This window comes from Xiphophorus hellerii, chromosome 13 (assembly GCF_003331165.1).
Source record: "Xiphophorus hellerii strain 12219 chromosome 13, Xiphophorus_hellerii-4.1, whole genome shotgun sequence".
Taxonomy (NCBI): domain Eukaryota; kingdom Metazoa; phylum Chordata; class Actinopteri; order Cyprinodontiformes; family Poeciliidae; genus Xiphophorus; species Xiphophorus hellerii.
In genome coordinates, this window is record NC_045684.1 from 29,343,461 (window position 1) to 29,367,569 (window position 24,109).

The 24,109-nt window shown below is 41.0% G+C and overlaps 2 protein-coding genes across 3 annotated transcripts in view; one reads left to right on the plus strand and one right to left on the minus strand.

Moving 5' to 3' along the window:
* The window catches only part of col9a1c (collagen, type IX, alpha 1c), a 33,264-nt gene extending 22,954 nt beyond the window's left edge, over positions 1 to 10,310 (minus strand). For both annotated transcript variants that reach the window (XM_032581002.1, XM_032581001.1), the window contains exons 1-4: positions 10,113 to 10,310; positions 4,757 to 4,842; positions 2,932 to 3,003; positions 2,385 to 2,514 (exon numbers count right to left, since the gene is read on the minus strand). In XM_032581002.1, coding sequence (XP_032436893.1) covers positions 2,385 to 2,514; positions 2,932 to 3,003; positions 4,757 to 4,842; positions 10,113 to 10,141 — 317 coding nt within the window. In that variant the 5' untranslated portion in view covers positions 10,142 to 10,310. The remainder of the gene's footprint in view (positions 1 to 2,384; positions 2,515 to 2,931; positions 3,004 to 4,756; positions 4,843 to 10,112) is intronic.
* A 4,702-nt stretch (positions 10,311 to 15,012) lies between these two features.
* fam135b (family with sequence similarity 135 member B) overlaps positions 15,013 to 24,109 on the plus strand; it is a 65,629-nt gene continuing 56,532 nt past the window's right edge. Inside the window, exon 1 of the mRNA XM_032581133.1 lies at positions 15,013 to 15,422. The gene's annotated coding sequence lies outside the window, so the exon portion shown is untranslated. The remainder of the gene's footprint in view (positions 15,423 to 24,109) is intronic.

Sequence of the window (24,109 nt, forward strand, 5' to 3'; positions counted from 1 at the left end):
GCGTAACAGCCTGTTAAGTAAAGCTGGCATACAGAAACTAACATTAGTCCAAACAGAGCGGCACAGGCACTCTGGGAAACACCGAAGGCAACCTTGGTTATGTAACGTTGCTAAACCCTTCGATGTATACTCGGTCCAGGAAGCAGGTCTATGTTCAGAAATCAGCTAGTTGAAACTAAATGGAGCACAAAAACCGCAAGCTAAAAATTTGCATAGGTATGTAAAAGTATTGGCACCCCTTGAATTTTGCCTTTTTGCTACATTACAGCCCAAATTTCAGTGTATGTTTTTGGGGTTTTAATAGATGAGGCATCGGAAAGTACTGCATTGTTTCAAAGTACGTAGAACAGAAAGTACTCTTATTTTTGAAAAGTGTGTCATAGCCTCTTGACATTTAGGGACACAAGTTTTTACCAGTTTCTCTCTGCTACATAGTTCAAGCTCAGTCAGATTGGATGAAGAGCACGAGCGCTGTATGGTGTTTTGCATATTTACCAGATTGACCAGATTTTAATTTTAGTGTTTTCTGGGGCATCTTCCACCCCACAATATATTGTCAATTTAGTAATAAAGCACTATATAAAACAGCTTGTGACTGCACCAAGGATCACAAAACCACAATAAAATAAGACTCAACAATAAAACACAACAGTTGAAAAATATAAGTTACAATGTCGGGTCATTGAATAGAAATGGATTTTAAGACGCTCTAATGTGAAAATGTAGGTTTTTCCATAAGTTAGAAGTAGCAAGAGCGAAGGTACGATCACCTCTACTCGTAAGTCTGGTTCTTGGAACCTATAAAAACTGTTATTTATTTGGATCACGAACAGACATAGAGAAGAGCCTGAAGATAAGCCGGGGCTAAACCTTTTAAAACTATTAAAAGAATCAGTCCGATAATATACAAGCAGCCCTTATAACTGCCGTTATATTTTCTTGTTTCCGTGTTCCTGTTAAAAGTCGGACTACAGTATTTTGAATCACTTTGGAGATGCTGTAGGGAAGATTGATCCATGGTTCATACAATGAATTGCAGTAATCTAAGAGTGTTGTAATAAAAGCATGAATGATTTTCACAGTCTTTGTAATGGAAACAAGATTTTATCTGGAAAAAAAAATCTTGATTTCACAACTTAACCAGGGTTGTCAGTAAAGTTCTTTTGTCCAAATAGTATAACTTGTTCTATATAATTTAGGCTGGTTTTGTGGACTGCAAAGTACAAGGCCTCTGCGGGAAGAGTGGTCGTCTCGCAGTCCCAGCTTCCACCTGCCACATGGGGGCGTTCCCCCAGGCAAGGCACTGAACCCCAGATTGGCTAGTGGAAAACACTTTAAATGGACGGTATGAATAAACAAGTTGTTCATAAATTCAGTCCACATACCATTTACTAACAGTACTAATACTAATTCTGTTGGCAGAATCTTCCACCGGATCTCTGAAGTTCCTCCAGATTTACCAAGGGCCTCGTTTCTCATTAGTTTTCCCTAAACCTAACCTTAATTTTCCTTTCCTGACTAGTTGAGTGGGACAATTGTATCTTGATACGTTTGGAGTTGTCGTTCCATTTTCATTTGTTAGTATGTGTTCATTACCTAACCCGGCTTTAGTCTTCTTGCTAACTTTCTCTCTGACTTATCGGCTCTGTTTTGTTGTGTTTTCGACATTGTTTGATTAGCAACGTTCTCTGAGAATCTTTATTCAGAAATGAAATTATGTACAAGCAAATTGCCTTAAATTTCATTTAGGGGTATCAAATTAAGAGGAACTTTGAGGAACTAAGAGGAATAGGAACTTTGAAAGATGCAAGAATTACACAATACACAATAGTGTAAAAACTTCAATGCTTAAAATGATGAAAAGTTTGAATGTCGTCTAACTTCATAGAGAGGAAATTGTACATTTATTATTAATTTTTCTTTTAAATTGAGTATATACAGTATATATATATGAGAATGACAAATCTTCTGAATAACAGCTTCTCCCTTCAACTTGGCCTTAGGATAGCAGAGCAGGCTCACTCAGGATGGCAAAGCAAACCTTTAATTACAGCCTGCAGAGGAAACCAGATTTATTTCATTTTTTATTCCAAAACCTTCAGCAAGCGCCATAAGCTAATTTATCACCGCAAAGGCAAGCAAGGAGAACACACACACACACACACACACAACCATTCTGCGTTGCTGTGCATGTGTGTGAGGAAGGCCAAGAAACGTCTGGGCATGTTTTTTTTTTTGTGGCCCCCACCAATTACATGCTGCTCGGCACACTGTAACATCTGCGCCTGTAATAATGCACCACCTGCATCAGGAGGCCGCTGCGGCGCGCTCCACGTTTCGTGCGGTTTCATGTCTTCCTCCGAAGCCTCCCGTACTGTACTTACAGGGTCGGAATTTGAAAGTTAGCCTCCCGGTCGAGACGGTAGGCCACCTGGAGGGGCGTGGAGCCGTCCACCTTCCTCACACCTTTCAGGGGAATCGCGTCCAGCTGGAACTGGGTTATCAGATCGAAACCTGTCGAGAGGAGAAGGGGGCCAGGGAGGGAAGGGGTATGTCAGGAATTTGAGATGTCTTTGCTGCCGGAGAGAGCGAAGATGCTATCTCCGCATTTGCGTTATTTTTGGTTTTCAGTTCAAAAGTGGAGATGGTGTGTAAAAAACGGCTTATGTTTCCTGTTATATCCAGAAAGCGTGGCCTTACTAAGCTCCTTAATGAAACCACCAAGCAATTGCGTACAGATGTTTTGGAAAAGTCATTACTGCTGCAGTGAGCAGTTGCAGGCTTGCTGAGCTGTTCACAAAGATTCTGTAAAACTCAAGTGGAAAGTTTAGATTCCCTTGAATGCAACCCAGCCATCCATCGCTCAGTGATTAAATTACCTGCTTTTTCTTTGCCTACTGCATTCCTTCTTGTTTTTTCTTTTTTTTTTACCTGGAAGGTCATCTTGTCCGTTTCTTATCGGTGGGCAGACGGTGTCGCCATCCAGTCGGCTCAGGTCTAATTCTGACGGCACAAACAGGAAGACAGTGAGGACATTGGTCTTGTTCATAAATGAGTTTGACAAATATCACATTTGATTCCAGGAGACAGCTAAATGAAAGGCAAAGTCTTTCATGTCAAAGGGGATTCCCATCAAAATGCACTGGTTTGCAATTTTAATGCAAGGCTCTGTTACAGAACTTTAAAAAAAAAAAAATTTTTTTTTCTTTTTTGGGTGTTTTTCACTAACAAATCTGGAAAATTTCACAAAAGCATACTGAATAAAAAAAAAGACGACTGATTCTGCTTCTGTGGATGTACAAGTTGAACAGGAAGCAAGCTGGTATTAGCAAACAGAAGCCACTTTTTCAACATTTCAGTAGACATACTGAAGTATTACGGCTCCTTTTGAGTTGCAACGGCTTCAAATTTACGTGAGACCAAAGTTTGAGTCCAATCATTCCCAAGCTGTGGGTAAAGCTATAGATGGGGGAGGTGAAGCAAACAAGATCACAAGAATCATCTTAAGAACTTGAATCTGTTAATATTCCTGTTTGGCTTTTCCATCTGGTTGGGTTTCCAAGCCTTTTCTCCACTTATAAATCAAGAAAATGTAGTACTCTGTTTGTGTCACCTATTTGCTATCACAGTTTGTTGCTTGTATCCTGTCCTCAAACTATGCTAACTACTGATCAGTGGGATTTCTGCCTTACCTGCCTTCTCTGGAGTTGAGTGAAATGATGATGATGGTAGATGCTATAATGGTGAAGCTAACTGGTGAGACTGGGTTCATTATGTCTGCCTAGCATTGACTTTAAGAGAAAAGCAAGAATCATTAAAACCTTCCTGATTGAATATGCCCGCATGCTTATAATCAGCTGTTTTTTATTGATGTTATAATTGTTGCATATTTTGTTTGTTGCTATGGTTTCCTGGTTTTGTTTTTTTTCCTCTTTCTGTATAGGAACAGACTTTTGGGATGTTGACTCCATCCTGTCTCTCCTCTAGTCCTATCTCTGTCTTTCTCTTTAAACCTTTTCTGGTGCAGATTGGCTTTTTTTTTTTTTTTGAATGAAGGCCTGTTGTGGGGAGGGGAGCGGGGTATAACCCGAGGACGGGAGCAGCCAGAGGGGCTCATCAAGTCAGCACTCTGAGTCAGCTCGTTAACAACTATCAGCATGAAAACAACACATCTGGAAGCCCTTCCTACGTCCCACACAAACTGCTGAGAAACGAGATAAACCGGTGAAGCGGTATTTATAATCCCATATTTACCACCGCAAAACACTTAAAACTGACTGAGCATGTTAGCCTCAAGTTGTTAAAAGTTACTGCCTGCCGCAACATTACGCGCAGAGAACCAGTCATTAGCGCAATGAGGTGGAGATGAACCGCGGCTGGGACTGCACATGCGTCGGCGTGTGCGCGTGTTTCGTGTGCGTGCCGGAATAATGAGGCGGATTCCGCAATGCATTGCCGCGCGTGGCGCTCTAGTCGCGTCCATGTTGGATTTGTCAAGCCTCGAAACGAGAGCAGAGAAAGGGAATGCTGTGATTATCAGAGTGGAGGATTAATCTGATTTAATGCTGTGACACAGAGCAGCACACTGTCTGCTATTTCTGGCCCTTGCGTCCTCGAATAATGAGATAGACCTAGCAGTGCTGCTCTGCGCGGATGCTGGTTTTACCTTTCCCTGTTGGGTTTTTGCTCACAGAAACTCTGGAGTTTGCATGATGTGCACTTCAGGAGGATTTTCAGAGAAGGAGGCTGTACTCACGTCCAAGAGCTGGTGCAGCGAGGTGGGAAAGAAGAGCCACACACAGGAGGGAGTGTGTCGACACTGATGGATGGCATTGTTGCTTTCTGTTGAGGAACGGTAGTGAAAATCAGTATTCGGTCATGTGTCTCACTCTGTTTGACATTTTCCCTTTTATCTGAATCGATAAAACTCCGCAGGAGTGTCACGCAGCACTTAGCCAGTGACCTTGGTACTCAGTCTTGGCACGTAAAAGAAAGAATTCCTACCATTGCTTAAACTGTGCTGCCTTTGACTCCAGGAAATGGAAAGAAATCAAACAAATGTTATTGAAACATTAAATGTCACATGAAGATATCATTTTTAAAAATCGGTTAACTAAGCGTTATGAAAATGAGCCTAGCTAGAGATTTGGACAAGAAACAAAGAGCAAACTGCATTTTTAACAGGTTAGTTATAAAAATGAAAGGCATGCCAGTTATTTGTATAATTTGAACTAAAATAAACTTGGATGTATCGATCACCCGTTTCTGTAGTTGTGTTTTTCTTTCACTCCTTTCTTTCTTTAACCTAACAACATTACCTTAACTTCAGCTAGCGAGGATGCTAGCTTTCTTTAAGCCAGCGTCATTACTTTAGCCATCCTTGCTAGCTTAAAAAATGACGGAACGTAAACAAACTCACAATGAAAGAATCATCGACAAGATTATTGCTCCTAAAAAGTAAGCTAGCGTTAGCTGCTAGAGATGTTTGTGTTGTACAACTGAAACTCAAAATGGAGACAGCACAAATATCAGCAGTAGTTAGTAATAGTACAATAACAGTTTCAAGCATTACACCACTTATTAGATTAAAAAATATATTGCTCTAACAGGTTGTCTGTGAGGAAAATACATTACATTTAGGCCACCATGCATCTCATGTTGATGTTTTGAGTATTTAGAAAGCAGAACAGTTAGAACTCCTGTTTTTTGAAGAAAAAGTACAAAAATATGAAAGAGACATGGAAATGACACTCTCCTGTGTGACGGCCAGCATATTAAGGGAAACATGGCCGCATAATGACTTTTGCGGTCAAGATAGTGAGGAAGACTTTTACAGCAGCAGTACTTCAGAAAACCACAAGGATTTATATGGCATTTTGATGGGGAGCAATGAAGACTGCACAAATACTGTTGTGAAGACCCAAAGAGGGCTCTACTACATGTGACAGCACTACAGTTAGATCAACCAAATTTGGTATGCTCTGAGTCATTTCTTGACTTTTCAAGAAAGTCAAAAACTTCCTCATGATCTGTCTTGTGGCAGATCAACACAGGATCTGTCCAGCGAGTTTTATTTATTAATTATTTATTTTTATTTAAACATAAATGGTTAAACAAAGGGTTTACCTGGTCCTTTGTTTAACCAGGTAAACCCCGTTGAGATCTAGATCTCGTTTTCAAGAGGGACCTGGGCAGAAGTCTGCAATACACAGCAACCTGGTTACAAAATAAAAATGGAGGATGCTGTGGTCTGCCTTATTTTGCTTGGCCGGCTACATCATTCACTCAAACAGCAAAGCATTTTAGCCTGCACATTGGCCAGCCGTTAAGGACTTTGACCAGCTTGCTTGGTGGCTCAAAGTAACAGTGGCAAGTCAATTTCAGTCCATGACGTCTCGGTCCTTTCATGTTTTGTTAAAGAAATAATTCTGTCCAATACAGTTGTTATTCTTGAATTCCACGGGTTAAAAATCTAACCTAAACATTTCAAATGTTAAAGGGTTAACACTGACTTTTCTTACTTTAACCAATCCCTTACATAATCAACAATATTGTACTTCATCGTTTAAGTTGAAAATAGTTTGAGACAAGTAAGTCGATATATAGGTAAGGGTGAATGGGGGGCAAAAAAAACAGGAATAGTCACACGGCTTTCCTGTGTAATTTTTCTTGGCAATAAACATATGTTTGTGTAGCATTCGATCATCACTCCGACACCGTCTTGCTTTAGCTTCCTTTCAGCCTTTCTGTCTTGATTTTTGACAGCTCTCTGCACTCATCCGAACCCATCATCAGGAAGGCCGACTTTAATAGCGACAACTCCTTTCCAAAGGCTGAAATTGCAGCTTGTCAGTGTGAGAAATAGAAGAAGTAGGGAGGTGTTGTAGTGGGTGCAGCCCATCTCCACAGTATGAAACATTAGCTTCATGTTTGCTTGAGGAAAAGAAGAGATGTGAATGGTGTGTGAGTGAAGTGTCATCAGAATGACTAAAGGGTAAGTCACTGGGGTCTCTTGAGAGGTGGAGTTGTTTTGCTGTACACCTTAAAAGAACATCTTCAGAAACCCAGTGGGAGGGCTGTCTGCCTTCAATCCCAATCTTTCTTCAAAGCACAATATATATAAGTGTAAGTCTGGTAATTTGGGTCCTCAAGGGCCAGTGTTGTACATGTTTAAGATATTTCCTTGCTTGAATCCAGCCAATTTAAATAAATTGGTCGTTAGCAGGCTACTGCCGAGCCAGGGGAACAGGCTGAGGAAATGATTTAGTTATTTCAATGAGGTGTGATGTAACAAGAACACATCTTAAGCTTGCAAGACTGTCCAGCTTCTTATATGGACCCGTCTCCTATGCTCTCAAAAATGTATAGTTCAGCAAGAATATGCTTAAGTTTTGCTACAGGTAAAGCATAAAAATACATTTTATATTAGTGTTTACATATCTTACTTAATGTAATTAAGTTTTAACAAATTTATTTTACTTAATTGCCATATGATAATCACTAAAGAGCTCGATTCTTGAATCTGGCAGAGTTTTATTGGTATTCAACTTTTGAAATGTCTAATGACCTCAAAGTACAAACAGTAATAAATCAGGTATAGCAGGTACAGCTTTGTCACATTATTTTTTAAATGTGACAAAGCTGGCCCATTTACTGTATCGGTTGTTTATTATCAGGCATTTCCATGTAAATCCTATTTTTTGCAGGTCAAAAATCTAATTACCGTAATTGTGGCATTTATTTGATACTAAGAGTTTTTGGTGTGGGAATTTGGAATTCAAATAAACTGAAAAGAAAATCTAGTTGACCAAAAAGTTATCCTGAATATATTTGCTGATCAGTTGCACAAGTAGACATATTGACATACATACATACTGTACATATCTAACCTAACCCCTTGAATAATGACTGGGTTTCCATTTACCATAAAATTGCGCAAATTGGAATTACGAAAATAAATTTACTAAATGGAAATGCACCAGTTTTGAAAAAAAACAAAAACAAAAAACACCTTTTTCAATGAAACGTTTTTGCACGTGGATGAGATGGTTTTTCGGCCATGTCAAAATTGGTATATTTCACAAAACTGAAGTGGAAACACTTTTTTGTATCACACAAGTCACGTGATCACCAATCGGATGTTAGTACTGGTGGTGGAAAATACAAAGACGAAGTAGTAGGAAGTTGATGTTGATGATGCGGCATGTTTTTCCAATGACAACACGTGAACAAACTTATTTACATGTGATTGTGTGGCATTTGTTGTTTAATGGAATCACCACACTTGTGACATTGTGTTTTTTCAAGATTGGAATATTGACAAAGTATTACGCACATTTGTAATAGAAGTGCAGCTATTGTTAGTTAGCTACATTCCTTTGGTGGAGGTTTTCCAATAACTCTACAAAACAAGTTATCCGGGGAACTTGGAACATTGATTTTCAGCCAGCATTCATCCAGAACATTGGATGAACCTATTAGGTATGGATGTGGTGACTTCAAGATTAACCCCAGAGGTGCCAAGACTATAAGTAGAGATATCAGGACCTCTTTGTAGCGGCAAGCCTTGGTTACAGGGCCAGGTCTTCAACTATGGGGTCCAGCAACCTGTGTACACACCACCAACAGGAGGCACTGTACCTGACATATCATCCCAACTGCCTTTATAGTGACCCAAAAACGTTGGAATGCTCCGTTCAGATTGGGGGTCAATCTCTGCCAACAGCAGAGGAGTTTAAGTATCTTAATTATCTTGGTGTCTTTCTCTCAAATGATGGTTGGATGAAACAGTAGACAGATCGAGTCTGCAGTAGTGGGTGCTACTTTAGTCTATTGTGGTGATGAAAGACCTGAACCAGAAAGTGAAGTTTTTGTTTGACCTTCTGACCCTCACCTATGGCTTTATGGGATGGGATTGTTACAAGAAGCTGACCTGACCTTTGTCAATGAGCTTTAAGATGAGGTGAGAAGCTCTGTAGTCTAATGGGAGCAGCTGCTCCACCTCCTCATCTAGACATCTCCAACGGGAGGCACCCAGGAGGCGTTCCTCAATAACAGGCAATCCCAAAGGAGACCCAGAAATTGCTGTGGGGACTTAATGTCCCTACTGTTGTCAGTTTGACAATCCAGATTGAGCAGGAAAGTGTTGCTGTTATGAAGGATGTCAAGGTTTCTGTCTCAGACTCGTTGCCCTATGACACGGTCTTAAAGAAGCAGAAACAAGTAGACCTCCATGGAACCAATATTCACCATCTCATCCCAGGTCAGCATGACACTGGATCATCACTAATGTCTCCAAGAAACCTATTTGTAATCAATTATCAGCATCTTCCAGAGATTTACTTCTGTTTGGATTACTAGCAAAATTGAAGTTTGTTTCTCTTTCATGATTTGTCCCTTTTTTTACTGTACAACTGCTGTGGAGAGCAATAATGTTGTACATTTGGCCATAGCTGGCCTGTTATCCTTAAAAAAGACAGGAAATAGAATCATGCTACAGTTGTCATCTGGTTGTTTAATTGAACTATTCAGACTTAAGATACTATAGAGAGATGCTTTTATAAAAAATCATTTTATTAATTCATACAGCTAACTGCATTAATGGAGAACAGAAAGAATTTGCAAAAACTCTTGTGTAATAGCACTGTTTACAGATTCTTTAAAACAGTTTATCATTAGTGAAGCCTTTGCTTGATTTGTGGAAGTGTCTTGTCTCACCTTATCAGGAGAAATTAGTTACACCTCTACTGCCTAACATTTACCCTTTACATAATTTCCTGGCATCACTGAAAGTGTGAGGTACTTTCCACTTACTGACACCAACTCTGGGATGCCCCTTTGTTGCTCCTTCAAGTTTGAGAACAACCCAACCCCCCAGGCATAATTTCTGTCCAACCTTAACCAATATTTAGAATTCCTTATGGAGTCAGACATGACACTGCTTAGCAATGATTACAATAAAAAGGTATGGACAGATATTCTAAGATGTTAGCTGAATCTTTTTTTAGTTTTGGCAACAACAGAAGAGTAACTGTTGCTACCAGACAATTTCTAGAACCAGGAGTTGTTACTAGAAGAGATTGTGAGGTAGAAGTTCAGCATGAGATACTTACCTCTTCGAAGCAGAGCAGCGGAAGGCCATGCTTCCAATTTTCTGAAACAGGGATGGTCGGTCTTGGCACGGACGCTCTCTGGGATGTAAGGTGCGAGGAACTGAAGGAGCTGCAGATGTCAAAAAAAATAAAATCCCCCTCCCTGAAGCTGGTCCTACCTGCGCATGATGAGGACTGGCTGACAGAAGTGGTGCAGGGGATGTTCAAGCATTTTTAGAGGCCACATAAAAGTTTGTTCAGTGGTTTCCCATTGGCCAGGAGCTCTTTAGGAGGTGGCGACTTGGGTTTTATTACCAACACGTAAAAAAGTTGCAGAAGCCCCAAAGACTTTTTATAGGAGCGCCATTAAGTTTCTCCTAATAACACATCCCCCACATGCATAATTATCTAGATAATAGTCCTCTCCGTAAGGAAGGAGCGGATTTCATAATCACGTATGCTGAACAGTGAAGCAGAAGAATGTTAGCTGGTGGTGTTGGCACAAGGAAAGCCTTGTTATTATCTGAAGATGCCTAGAGGAGACAAGACACGCTGCTTCTGTACGCTGCAGGTCGTGTAATTGATCCTGCGGCGTTTGATCTGCTCTCTAGAAGATCTGAGAACGTGAAACGACGACCACAGGCAGGCTTCTAAGAGGAACGTCACGTCCTAACGGAAAATGTTCTGTGAGATTCCTTAATGCTATGATATTTCTCCGGCATTTACAGCCATTCTGACAATTCTCGCAAGAAAATCTTCCGTGTTTTGTTTTTTCTTTCTTTTTAAAGATATGTCAGTACTTCTACAGAAGCCGCGTTGAAGAGCGGGAACCGCATTCAGATATTAATTTCTCTGACGTTGTTTTTTGCTTGAAAGGGAGGGAAATGAATTCTAGTAGGAATCAAATGACATCAAAATCAACTGAGACCTTGATGCTCATATTAATGCTGCAGTATGTAACTTTTATTAAAAAAACATGTTTTTTTTCAAGTATTTGTTGAAACTGTCACTATGTTGTGACAGTATGATGTGAGAAATATGATCTGTGAAAAAATCAAGCTCCTCTGCCGACCAGTAATAAGTAGGAACAACCAATCAGAGCCAGGAGGTGGGTCACCCTTGCATAACCACTGCTCACAACCCCCATTCACTCCTTCCCCTTGCTGTCTGCTACGCTACAGCATATTCCCCATTGAAGAGTTTGCCAGAAATGATAAGGCTAGTTAGTATGGCCATGGTTTTCCTGGATCGGGAAGTTGTTTTTCCACCATTTGCACATTTAGCAGTGTGTACACAAAGGTGATTGACAGCGCTAAGGCCCTCCTCCTGGCTTTGATTGGTTGATTTTGGACAGGAGAGGTGAATCTCCATCCATCCATCCATCTTCTTCCGCTTATCCGGGGTCGGGGGTAGCAGCTTCAGAAGGGAGGCCCAGACTTCCCTCTCCCCGGCCACTTCTTCCAGCTCTTCCGGGGGAATCCCGAGGCGTTCCCAGGCCAGCCGAGAGACATAGTCCCTCCAGCGTGTCCATGACGAGCACAGAAGTCCAACAACAGAACACCGCTCTAGTTCAGATCGGGCGGACCGTTCCCCCCAACCACGCCCCTCCAGGTCTCACTGTCATTGCCCACGTGAGCGTTGAAGTCCCCCAGCAGAACAAGGGAGTCCCCAGGAGGAGCACTCTCCAGTACCCCCTCTAAGGACTCCAAAAAGGGTGGGTAATCTGAACTGTCGTTCGGCCCGTAAGCACAAACGACAGTCAGGACCCGTTCCCCCACCCGTAGGCGGAGGGAGGCTACCCTCTCGTTCACCGGGGTAAACCCCAACCTACAGGCGCCGAGATGGGGAGCAACAAGTATGCCCACTCCTGCCCGACGCCTCTCACCTTGGGCAACTCCAGAGTGGAAGTATGTCCAGCCTCTCTCAAGGAGACTGGTTCCAGAACCAGAGCCATGCGTCGAGGTGAGACCGACTATTTCTAGCCGGAACCTCTCGACCTCACACACTAGCTCCGGCTCCTTCCCCACCAGAGAGGTGACATTCCACGTCCCAAGAGCCAGCTTCTGCAACCGAGGATCGGACCGCCAGGGTCCCCTCCATTGGCCGCCACTCATCACACAATGCACCCGACCCCTTTGGCCCCTCCCACGGGTGGTGGGCCCATGGGAGGGGGGGCCCATGTTTCCTCTTCGGGCTGAGCCCGGCCGGGCTCCATGGGTAAAAGCCCGGCCACTAGGCGCTCGCCATCGTGCCCCCCCTCCAGGCCTGGCTCCAGAGTGGGGCCCCGGTGACCCGCATCCGGGCGAGGGAACACGAAGTCCAAGGTTTTCATTCATCATTGGGGTCGAGGTGAATCTCTTCAAATGAAAATCAGGGAGGAGGTGGAGGAGATCCATCCTTTCACAGATTGTCTGTCTCCTACCATACTGTCACAACATTGTGACACTTTTGACAAACATGTAAAAAAAAAAAAAATTATATATATATTTTTTAAAAATAAAAGTTTCATCCTGCAGTTTTAACCGGTGAATGTCAAAATCATGTTACAGAGTGAGAGTGGGCCGTTTGTAAAGGTACACCCCAACGGGAAAGCTGATACAGTCAGAGAGTGAGCTCATGTTTCTAACCCAGATAATTAAGAGCGCCTGCATCTCTCTCACTGAGACGGGGAGAAAACAGTTTGCGAATGTTCCTTCACGAGGCTTCCCCCATGATTCAAACTCTTGTGACCCACGGTCAACCCTCCAGGCGAAGTAAAAATGTGGAAATGTGAGTTATGGTCTTAAGGATGCAGTACAAATGGTTGAGGAGGTACAGGAACCTGAAGAGAAATGTTTACTTTCAAACTGTGTTGAACTACGGAGCATATAAATGGCTTCAACGACAGCACAGCTCATGTTGTGTGGTGTACAACATACTGTAACAATGAATATGTTTGAGAAAGACATTCATAAATAATTACAACCATCCACCGGTGTACCTTCTTGACCATGCGGGGTCACAGTGGGGCTGGAGCCCATCTCCCCGCGGTCATGGTACTGATCGCACATGACGACAAACCACTAAATTTAGAACAGCGCGTAGCAGCCACTTTAGTTTTGGACAAACAAGAGCTGTAAGCCTGAGTAGTGAATGAGTAGTTATAATAATAAAAAAAATACAAAGTTAATTAGATTTTTTTTTCTTCGTTTCTCAGAGTTTGCCCAGATAACTCAGTGCTAGTGAGTGCTAGCTAACACGGTGTCCGTAGCCTAAAAAACAACAACAAACTTTTACCTTTCAAACAACTCTACCTTCTTTCCGTTCACTTTGAGTGAGCACAACAGCTCATCCACGGGTTAAACCACCAGCCCACCGGGGAAAGTCCTAGTAACTAAGACACCATACCAGTCCACTCCTGACCCAGACCCAAGAATCTCTTGCTGCTAGGCAACTGTTGGTGCGCTGCTGTTCAGCCCTAAATAATTACATTTAACAAAAAATAAATTAATGCACTTAATCAATGATTGAATTAATAAAGAAATGCATTGTAAGAAAGAACTTAGTTTGCATTAAACTTAACAATAAAATTTTATTTATTTGAAAGGTAAGCATTGATTTATTTTTAAAGAATAAATAAGCACAATGAAGAAATAAAATTTAAAAAAGCAAACTTTGAAACCCAACAAAACTGAGTTTTGCATGAAGCAGCAGTGTAGGTTGCAGTGTCACTAATGGAACTGGGGTTTCATTAGCGACCTTTCTGTGCAACGCCTGAAGTTTCTGCCAGCTTGCACCTCAGACTACATACGGTAGTTGTTCTGATCTTGGCAGCTGAGAGGAGAAAACAAAACAAAACAAAATCTCTCAAAAGTGCCATGAGAGAAAAGCAGCTGTTGACTTTGTGTGTTTAAGCAGAAGGAGAGTCTGAGAACAAACAAAGAGGAGCATTATTCAGCAGAACGAGAGATGAAAAAGACCTCGATGAGGGGGGAAAAAGCAGCGCCGGAAACAGACCCACTGTAGCCACAGCCAGCAGCTTCATAAATGTCATGAACATTTATATTCATTTATTACATAATCCTCCTTTTTCCCATTTATGTGACAAGTGATTCGTCTGAGAGGAGTCATTTAAGCATGACAGATGGCATCTTGAATGCACTGCTACCTGATTGTCAGAAACAAATAGCGGCTATGTTGCTTTTATTATGTCCAAATAAATTGACCCACATGGATAGATCCTAGTAGAATCCCTAAATAAATTGGTAGTTAACTAGTAAGTAAAGTAAATAAGTAAATTAGTGAAAAAGTAAGCAAATAAGTAACTAGCTAAGTAAGTCAATAGCTAAGTAAATAACATACTAGATAGATAGTAAATAGATAAGCAAATAGCTTAGCTAAGTAAGCAGCTAGTAAATAGATATATAAATAGTTTAGGTATGTAACTAAGTGAATAGCTAACTAAATAAATAAAAGATATGTCTTCAGTACTTTTATAGGAGCCGCTTTGTAAATAAGTAAAAAGTCAATATGCAAAGAGCTAAGTAAATATTTAGATAAATGAATAAATAAAGATAAGCTGAGTGAATTTATAAAAGTTGTTTTAAATTATAATTAATGTACTACTGCGGGGGGAATGCTAGTCCTGGACCCTGGATAATTTTGCTAACCTCTGCGAGTTTAGCAACTTTCTTCTCAGCAATGTCTTCATCCACTGATCATGACTTTTCTCTTTTCACAACTTTCCTTCTTAATTGCTTCCCTTCAACCTGTCACAGCATCCAAGTCACGTGACACCCTCGATTTCGTTTGTGCAACGCTCCTCCTTTTGTTTCTGATTGTGGCGTGGTCATTTCCGCGTGCACGCTTCGCTTGTGCTTCAAAGGTGGTGGTGGGGGAGGCTCTGACGTCACGTCAGCTCGCAGACCTGCCGGACGCGCACATCCTCGAGCATCAAGAGGGACTCTCAATCAGAGGGAGCCTCGCGCGCTACTAACGATGAGGTTCCCCGACCAGCACGCGCTCCGTTTGGAATGAGAGGGAGAAGAAAAGCTGGCGATGAACGCAGGGAGTGAGCGCGCGCGCGCAGCGACGTTGCCGCACTTTCCCAAATTGAGAGAGAGAGAGAGAGAGAGAGAGAGTTGAAGCGCGGCAGAGAGGGGCGGCAGAACACACAGGGTCTGGGTGAATGTATAACCATGGCAACAGCAGCAGCAGCATCAGAAGCACGAGAAGCTGGGATATAAACATTGCATCCGTCCGTCCGCCCGCAAACAGACCGATTTTTACTCCGTTTAAGGATCGGAGCTGGAGCCGAACCCTCTGCGGACATCACACCACATCGCTGCTAAGGTGAGGCTGCCTCTTTCTCTGTGACACCCTCGTCCTCCTCTCGCTGTTCTTCCTGCTGTCCTTGCAGGATGCTTCCTGCCTGGACGTTTAGGGAACATGTTTCATTATCAAAACGAAGGGAGATGTTATGGAATATATATGCATAAGTTTGAAAGTAAAAGCTGTGTTATTGAGGTGATAAAGTGCAGCAAGGGACTGTAATTTGATTGTAAAGAAGTGAAAGTATGGGTCAGAGTTCAGCACAGTGTGTGTACTGTCCACTTTGACTTTCTCCCTCTGATGCTGTCATATAAAACAGAACCGTGGTGACTACTGCAAACAAAGACAAAGGTCAGGAGCTGTATCTTTGTTCCAGTCTGTCAACACAGCCGAAGACGGGCTGATTCCTGTTAAAGGACAGGCCAGACCTTTCTGGGAACTCGGTCAAAGTCATGTTAGATATCGCTTGTCTTGTAATATGTCTTGGTCAATTTGTCTATTCTTTGTCTGTTTTGCTCTACTTTAAAAAAAAAATAAAGATAATATCTCCTCTCTGTAAACATGGTTCTAATTACACCACAAAAGGCAACTGATCAGAATTCATATAAATATGATGTTTTGTATTTTTCTTGTTTCTCATTCATTTGAGATATTTACAATCAAATTGCTCCTTTTCCAATTACTTGTAGCCTGGCAAAGCTGGTCATCTGGATGAAGGAAGGCATTCCCAGTTTGATACTCAAGACCTTGACAAGTCCATGCTGTTCTGCCCTGTAAGTCTTAAGATTACTTTGAACTCAGGCTCAACGGTGGAATAGGTGGTAGCACTGTTGCCTTAAAGCAAGAAGGTCCTGGGTTCAAAACCTCACTTGGGGGTTTTCCTCATTGAGTTTGCATGTTCTCTGTGTGTCCATGGGTTCTTTACCGTTTTCCCACAGTCCAAAACAAAAACATGACTATTAGGTTAACTGGTCTATCTACAAGTTGTGTGTTTCTGTTGGTCCAGCATTGCTCTGCTGGGAGGGTGATGGTGGTTTTCCATTAGTAAAAGGTTTTCCACCAGAAATGGTTAAATGTCATCAGTCCTTTTTTTTTTTTAGAACTTACTTTGCTGGGGTTCCAAACGTACTGAGTCAGGCTGGAAACACAATGTTAGAAGACTGGTGCGCTTTGAACTAGCAACGTATCCAGGGTCTACCCTGCCTCTCGCCCAGTGACATAGGCGATAGGTGCACTAGGCCTCACGCGACCCTTTTGGGTTAAATGGGCATAAACCAGGGCAGAGCGTTAAAACAATAACTGTATCTATGACGATAAGTGATCAGCTATCAATTAAAAATATGTCAGGTTGAATTTTGATCATTTCACTGAATTCTGAACTGCACGGCATTCTAGGGGATGTAGGCAGAGAAAAATATCAACATCAAAGTCTCAATCTCTCACGGCCAGCTAAGAAAGGTTGGAGGATTCAGTTAACTCACTTACTCTTTAGCTAGCATGTGAAAATTTGTTCTCTAAAATACGCAGTTACAGTTTCATGTTGCCCCAACATTTTCAGGTGTATTTCCCTCCTTGGAGATCCAGGCGTACTCAAGGTGGACATCCACCGCACACGTCCGTACAAAGGAAGGTTTTTGTGACTGTGGACGCGTACTCGGTAGCTCACTGACTTGGAACGGATGGAAGACACGTTGAGTTTTTTTTCTTGTGACACTGAGAATGTTGAGAATCAACACAATCAGTCTCAAGACTGCGTAGTGTGACTGCCGCTCTCTATGCCACACTGACAGTTGTGCGGTGGATGTTTAAGAAACCGGGCTTATTGCCAAACTAGCTCATCAAATTTCCTAGTATCCATTTGAATTGTGGGAAATGAACTAATTTATCATGGGAAATTTAGCCAATCGGTACACTTGACTGTGAACTATCAACTGTCCACAGATAGTGCGTGCTGAGTCTTTGCAGTTCACAGGAGTGGAAGGAGAAAATGAGTACAACATCTCAAGAGAAAATTGTGGATAAAAGAGGAAAGGTCACATCACTTGATTGGTAATATCTTGGATATTTAAGACAAAAGACTAATCAATAATTATGGATATCGATAGTTTTGAAGTGCTTATATTGTGATACGTTTTTCTGCCATATCAACCTTAGTAAAGACAATGGATGGATAAATGTTTAGGTCTCAGTAATAATTCCTGCAGAACTGGTGCATCGACCACTACTTCCACTGTAACCAGTCAGACTTGATGATTCCAGTCCAACCAGTTAGTAAGGAAAGAAATTGGATTGCCTGGCGTCCAGAAACACAGACGTTCCTTGCTAAAGCATTATGATTTCAGACTGCACAAAGCACCAGTGTAATGGCAAGTCACATAGCTATTTGAGGTGATGCAAGCAGATTACGGTATTTACAAGAGGGGCACCAATCTGGTGTTGAGCAGAAAAAAAAGCTCCAAATACGTCCAGCATTTCTGTTCAACTCCATATCCAACTCAGATGGCCGAAGTCGCTCTGCCGCCATACTGTTTACTAAAACAAGCTAATCTTTGGACGTCATCAGCTGAAATGCAGTCAAGGCAGAATTTGCTGGGCAGTCCTTTTAAAGAGCATTGGAGCGGCGTAACGTTATTGACTCTTTTTTTGTTGTTGTTGTTGAGTATTGTGCTGAATCATTATAAAGCAGGTAATGCAAGAAAGAAAAAAAAAATCTTCTTGGAAGAGTGCACACACAGATGGAAGACACTTTGATTTTTTTTTCTTGCACAAATAAGTTCCTAGTGACTCAGAGTTGTGAAAATAAACGGCGATCACATGCAGCTCCCCAGGGAACACAACATGCCTCCGAGCTAACAAATGTAGCTCTCTATTTTTACAAAGCCCTTCTTTTTTCTTTTTTTGTTGTTGCACGATAAACTCTTTTGATCATGTTTTAATTTCTAGTGGAGACCGTAAAGACCCGGGTCACATCCTCCTCTAACTCGACCTCTCAGTTCAACTCCAGCCCAGCTCCGGTCGCGGGGATTTGGTTGTAATTTACCAACACACAGCATAACACACACCGCAGAGGATTTCAGAAAGTGCTAGATTATGCCATCACATGATTGCAGGGGCCGGGCTCACAAGGTTTCTATTGAGGCCTCTCTCTCTCTCTCTCTCTCTCTCCCTCTCTCTCTGCTTCCAGCACATCCTCTGTCGGTCTCCTCCTCCTTGTCGTCGTGTTAAAATTAAACGGAGAAAATGTAAAAAAAGGTCTCGTTTTGAGAGAGGAGCCGGTGGCCTCTGCCGATTCGTGCTATTTTTAGCGACGGCCCTCTGTCTGTTTAGCCGTGCTGGCAGAGGGTTTGGGACGTTAATGAATGGATTAATGCTGCCGCAGATTAATTTCTGGCCTCTCTGAGCTGCGTTCACGTTCGGCTGCTTCAAGTGATAATGGCCGCGAAATGTAGCTGTTCCCCAGTTCGACCGCTGGAAACACACGTCACATCCCCATCCTTCAGCGCGTCCAGACATTTCCAGCTGAGCCGATGCCACCGTTGGAGGTGGAGGGCAGCCAGAATTGTTTCTTTGTTTTATTTTTTATTTCCTCTAAAGTGGTGGAATTAAGAGTTGCTGCGACCTCGAGACCCACAGGAATGCCGGGTTGTCTGCGGCCGCATGTGTCTGTGTGTGTGGCATGCGTTAAAAAGTAATCAGACACCAGATGGCTGTTTTGTAATGATTACTGTTTAATGATTTGCTGCAAGGAGAAGAAAAACAGAAAGATTGAGCTTTTAAAAGTGCACAAAAAGCAGAATGGGAGCATTAGTCAGGCTGCAGGTTGTGCAGATTTTGTGTCGGAGCTACAAAACAACTTGGATTTCTGCAGAAAGGGTTGCTCATGCTCAAAGTGGAGAGGGATTTTATGGGACAGCATGCTGCTGAAGCAGGTCTCATTTATGATAGAAGTAGTATTACTTCTATCATAAATCTATAATTAGCATTCATTACAGGTGAAACAATCCTCTAAAAGGTTCCTATCTGAACCTGAAATCTAATGTACACCTGCCACTACTGACGATTTCAGATCTAGAATGCATGTTTAGCATAAATTTTGTTCTTGTGATGCAAACATGTTCTAAAAAAAAACTCACACAGGATTTCCATTTCCACCATTGATATTGGTACATCCATCAAGAACTGAAGTTTTGATTAATTAATTACATAGATAATAATGTGTTAACAATGTAATCAGTTTTTATCTTTTCACATTCTGATCGGAACTTTTGTATTACCGTGTTTCTGGTACTCCCGTAAATCTGACGCACCAGCAATGTCCTCTAACAACCACGATGGACGACAGAGCCACTTCCCTTCGGCCACTGGGGGTTCATTTTTGATTCAAAAACAATCTGATAGGACACTGAAAAGGACTATTGTTGTGTGAACACTGTGCCTGTCGCCAAAGCTATTCAAACCTAAAATAGCATCTCAATGCTAAACATGTTTCAGCAGCACAAATGTCCCCAATACTAATGTCACTTCCCTGGCCAAGCCAATCTGCTGGTGGAATAACATAACTAACAAATTAAAAACAAATAATATCTTTGTTGTTGAGCTCATATGTCTATTTATTTAATTAATAGGTTTTTAAATCGAAAATGTTGCTTATTTTGTCGATATATGGCTTTTGACTAAACTGATACTAATTGTGTTAAATAGCTGAAGGCCCCAACCAGGTCCTATTATTTAATTTCCCTTTGGAATTAAATTTAATTTCACTTTAGAATTAATAAAGTATTTTTGAATTTTGAATTGAATTGAATTGAAGTCATTAGGACATTAGGTGTCTTCCCTTTGTTACTGCAAAGGGAAGGCAAATCCCCAATCTAACATCATAAAAGAGAAAGATGTATTTTTATTTATTTATTAATATCTCATATCTAATATGCCATCAATTAATTAGCAGTTTTTCTATTTCAGTAAAATGAAGCCTAAAACATGGTAGTGCCTTTTCTGAAACTGTGTTTAACTGCTTTTATCAGTTATTAGCACTACTAGAAGTGTTAGCACAGTTAGTACATTTAGCATTTGGCATTACTATCTGTGAAAGAAGTGTATTTATTTAAACTTGAAATATTTCCAATTTTGTGTCAAAAGGCTGACATTATTGTTTTACTGTTAAATATATTCAATGACAAAGAGAGGCTAAAAGGTAATGAAGCTAATTTGATGTGTTCTGGTTAGCTTTTTTTTTTTTAGTGCTGTTAGCGCAGTTAGCAAGAGGTTGATCAATCCCAGGTGAGGCTCAGCTCGCTGCTGCCTCACCTGCTGCGCTTCTGAGCATGTGAATGGTAAAATGCAAAGATTCAGCGATTTTGAAGAAAAAATAATCAAAATTGGTAAAGCTAAATGAAAAATAAATACTTCACAGTACAAAACACAGGATGAAAATAGCAATATAAATGATCTTATTATATTATTCTTCCATGATGACAGGTGAGGCTCTGCCTCCCCTGATCGTACGTCACTGGTTTCGAGTATTGTATTATGTATTTTTTAATCATTATTTACTGCACACTACATTTTAGTAGTGTACAGTTTGGACAAGACATGACTTCCTGCAGCTCAGGACCATGTGACTAGAATCGCTGGATGGGACTTTGTTTTTTTTTATAAATAAAATAAACACTTCATAAATCTCAACCTGCTTCAGCGTAAAGGCATTTAGTTAGGCTTTGATCAGTCAACTAAATACAATCCAGACTCATTAGAAAATGTAAAACTCTAAGTCTAGTGACATTATATTTACAGTAATTATGATGCCACCACCTTATTTCATCAGTTGGGGTGGCGGGTTCAGGTTCAATGCAGTTAGCTGCATCTCATCAAAAAGTTTCATTTTGGTTTCACTAAACCATAACACTCTCTACCACAGGTTTATTATTTCCATGCAAACTACTAATGACATTTCTTGGGGGGGAGTTCCCATAATTTATGCAGTGCAGAACTGATAATGATCCTGTTAGCAGATTCCATCTCCAGAGCTCCCTAAGAGTTACCGTACGTGTTATGCTTGGATTTCTGAATTTTATTTGGCAGTTTTAGAGTCAAAGGGGCTCAATTACATTATGTGAGGTACACATACCTCAGAAATTGGGATGTGAAAACTTCTTAAAGACACTATTCATGCAAACTTTAGAGTTTTTGAGGGAAAAACCCTAAAGTTCCCCTCAAACTTTCGATTGACTTTCTTTGGATTCCCCAGAAGAAAGTCGTCATAGATATAGAGATATAGATATAGATATAGAGAGTGCATGCATAACTGAACTAAAACAAGCTATTATTTAAAAGTAGATTTAAGAATAAATTAAAGGTGTGATAACAGTTACAAATAATAACTTGTACTTCCAAAATCTTTAGCAATATCAGGGACATTAAATAGATTCCATCAGATTTGGCAGCCATTTCTGGATCACATCAATCTGCAGAAAGGACTCTCATGACACCTCACCATCCTATTTATGCTTGATTGTCTATTCAGATGGACTTTATATGCAGTTTAAAGTTGATCCACTGAGCTACACTGTAAAAAGTATCATTGTTGTTGGGTTTTTTTCCTTTTTTGTTTTTTGCTTTCTTCCCAACCTGCCTTACAAAAGAGGTGTAAAAGTTCAGGTTATCCTTTATGAATGTTCTGTTTAGTACATCAAAAATGAATTAAGTATTCAAAAAAGGAAAAAAAAAGGAAATACTGCATTTTCTTTTGAATAAAACAAACTTTAAAAGTTCAACCATGTTTCACAAAGAAGGTGCTGCTAGCACATTGTTGCAGTATTGATACATTTTCTCTATATATTTCTATAGACCTATAGATTTGTTAAATGTATCGCAAATATGACACATGTAAAGACAAAGGTCTTGCGCCACGGTTCAGTTTGATGAGTTTTACCGCTGCCATCTTCATCCAGCATGAAAGGAAGCACAGTGTGTCCTCCTGGAATGATAAACATATTCTCTGGAGGCTGCTTGAGCTGTGCATGATTTGATTTGATTAATTTATAGATATATTCCCAACATATTTCCTCCCTTCAATTATTATATCCGCCTATGTCCTCTTGTCCTTTCTTCGGTTTGGGGGGACGACACTATCTTGCCGTTGGTCCCCAGGGCTGTAAGCCTCAATATTCAACAAAGTACACAGGGTACATTCTCCTTCTTTACTGCCAAGCTAACATACTGCGACAGAAGTGAGGCCCTCCTTATAATGAATTGGTGTCTGCAGCTAGCTGATAACCCCGGCTGCTAGTTTACAGTGTAGCTCAGTGGATCGGGAAAGCAATTAGGGAGGCCTACATCAAATCAACAACGAGGAAACATACCCTCGTTAAACAATCTGGTGACGGTTGGGGACATTACAGCTGTCACAAGCAGCCTGCTGACTCAGCAGAAGCAGGGAGCACAGCTCTGGCCTCCGGCCAAACCTAGCGGTGACCGGCTTCAACATAAAATGTTTTATGTTGTTTTATGTTTTGCGAGAACGGGACTGTTTGTGCTTCAATGATGCAGTGCTCTCTGATGCCGACTCTGGGTCTTGGGTGAAGGTTTGACTTTCAGACGTAATTTCCAAGATGTCTGTGTGGTGTTTATGAAGATTCTTAACCTGTTTGTCAAGACATCACAATGATACATATGGTAATCTTTTGGCAAAAGGAAGAGAAAAAACCCACAGTCAACGTCGTAGGATGCACCTCTTGCGATTTAGCCATCCTATATTTTAGAGAAAGGGAAATGGTTGCAGTTTGCCCTTCGTGCCTCTAGTTGTCTACCGTTGACTCTGGCCTATGCAGTTCAGTGTTCGTGGATTCCTCCGTTCTGTGGTATTCTGTGTTTGTCTGTGTAACTCCAAACGATTGCCTATTCACAAAGACATGCTCATAGAGCATATCTTTTAAAAGGAAGTACAGGTTGGGAAGCTGAAATACCTCGCCACAATGCTACCTGACATGCTATTGGTTGGTGTTGACAAATCAGCCAATCATTGAGCACCATATTCTCCTTGGCACAGATTGAATGTACACTCCAAGAGAGGAAATAAGAAAGACCTTAGAGATTAACTTCTGCGGTTGTGCGGTTTTCACTGCGTGTTGATGGATTATAAGATATGTTTGGTGTTTAAACTATTGAAGTAGGTAGTTATAAGGCTTTTTATTGGGAGTTTCAAGTAATTATGTATTTTAGCTATTTGTAGATGGTTGTGGTCGATGACCGCTGTGAAACCTGGTGTTTTACCTACGTATATTACCTATTTAATTTGGAGATGCAGAAATCAGTATTTTTTTTATCAATTTATAGTGTCTCTATTTTTTGTAAAGCTTCTGCCTAACTGGTCATGGTCAATTTCTATATATTAATTATGTGAGGAGAAAATATAAAAGCAGTAAACTAGTGTTTTTTGGTGAATAGATGACATTACATCATTCTATGTTGTAGCTGATTAGTGTAAAAATTGTTTTTACCATTTCAAAACCAAAGAAAAAAAGATAGAGTATCTTTTAATTCCAGCGTAGTTAGCAGGAGTAGCATTACTAAAACAACAGTCTGCATGTGTATTTCATTGAGAACATAGATTCTTACATGGACTGAGATTTCCAAATGCCTTTTCAAATCAAACGTACTCCTTAACCAAAGTTGAAGTTTCAAAATGGTAAACAAAAGCAATTTGACTG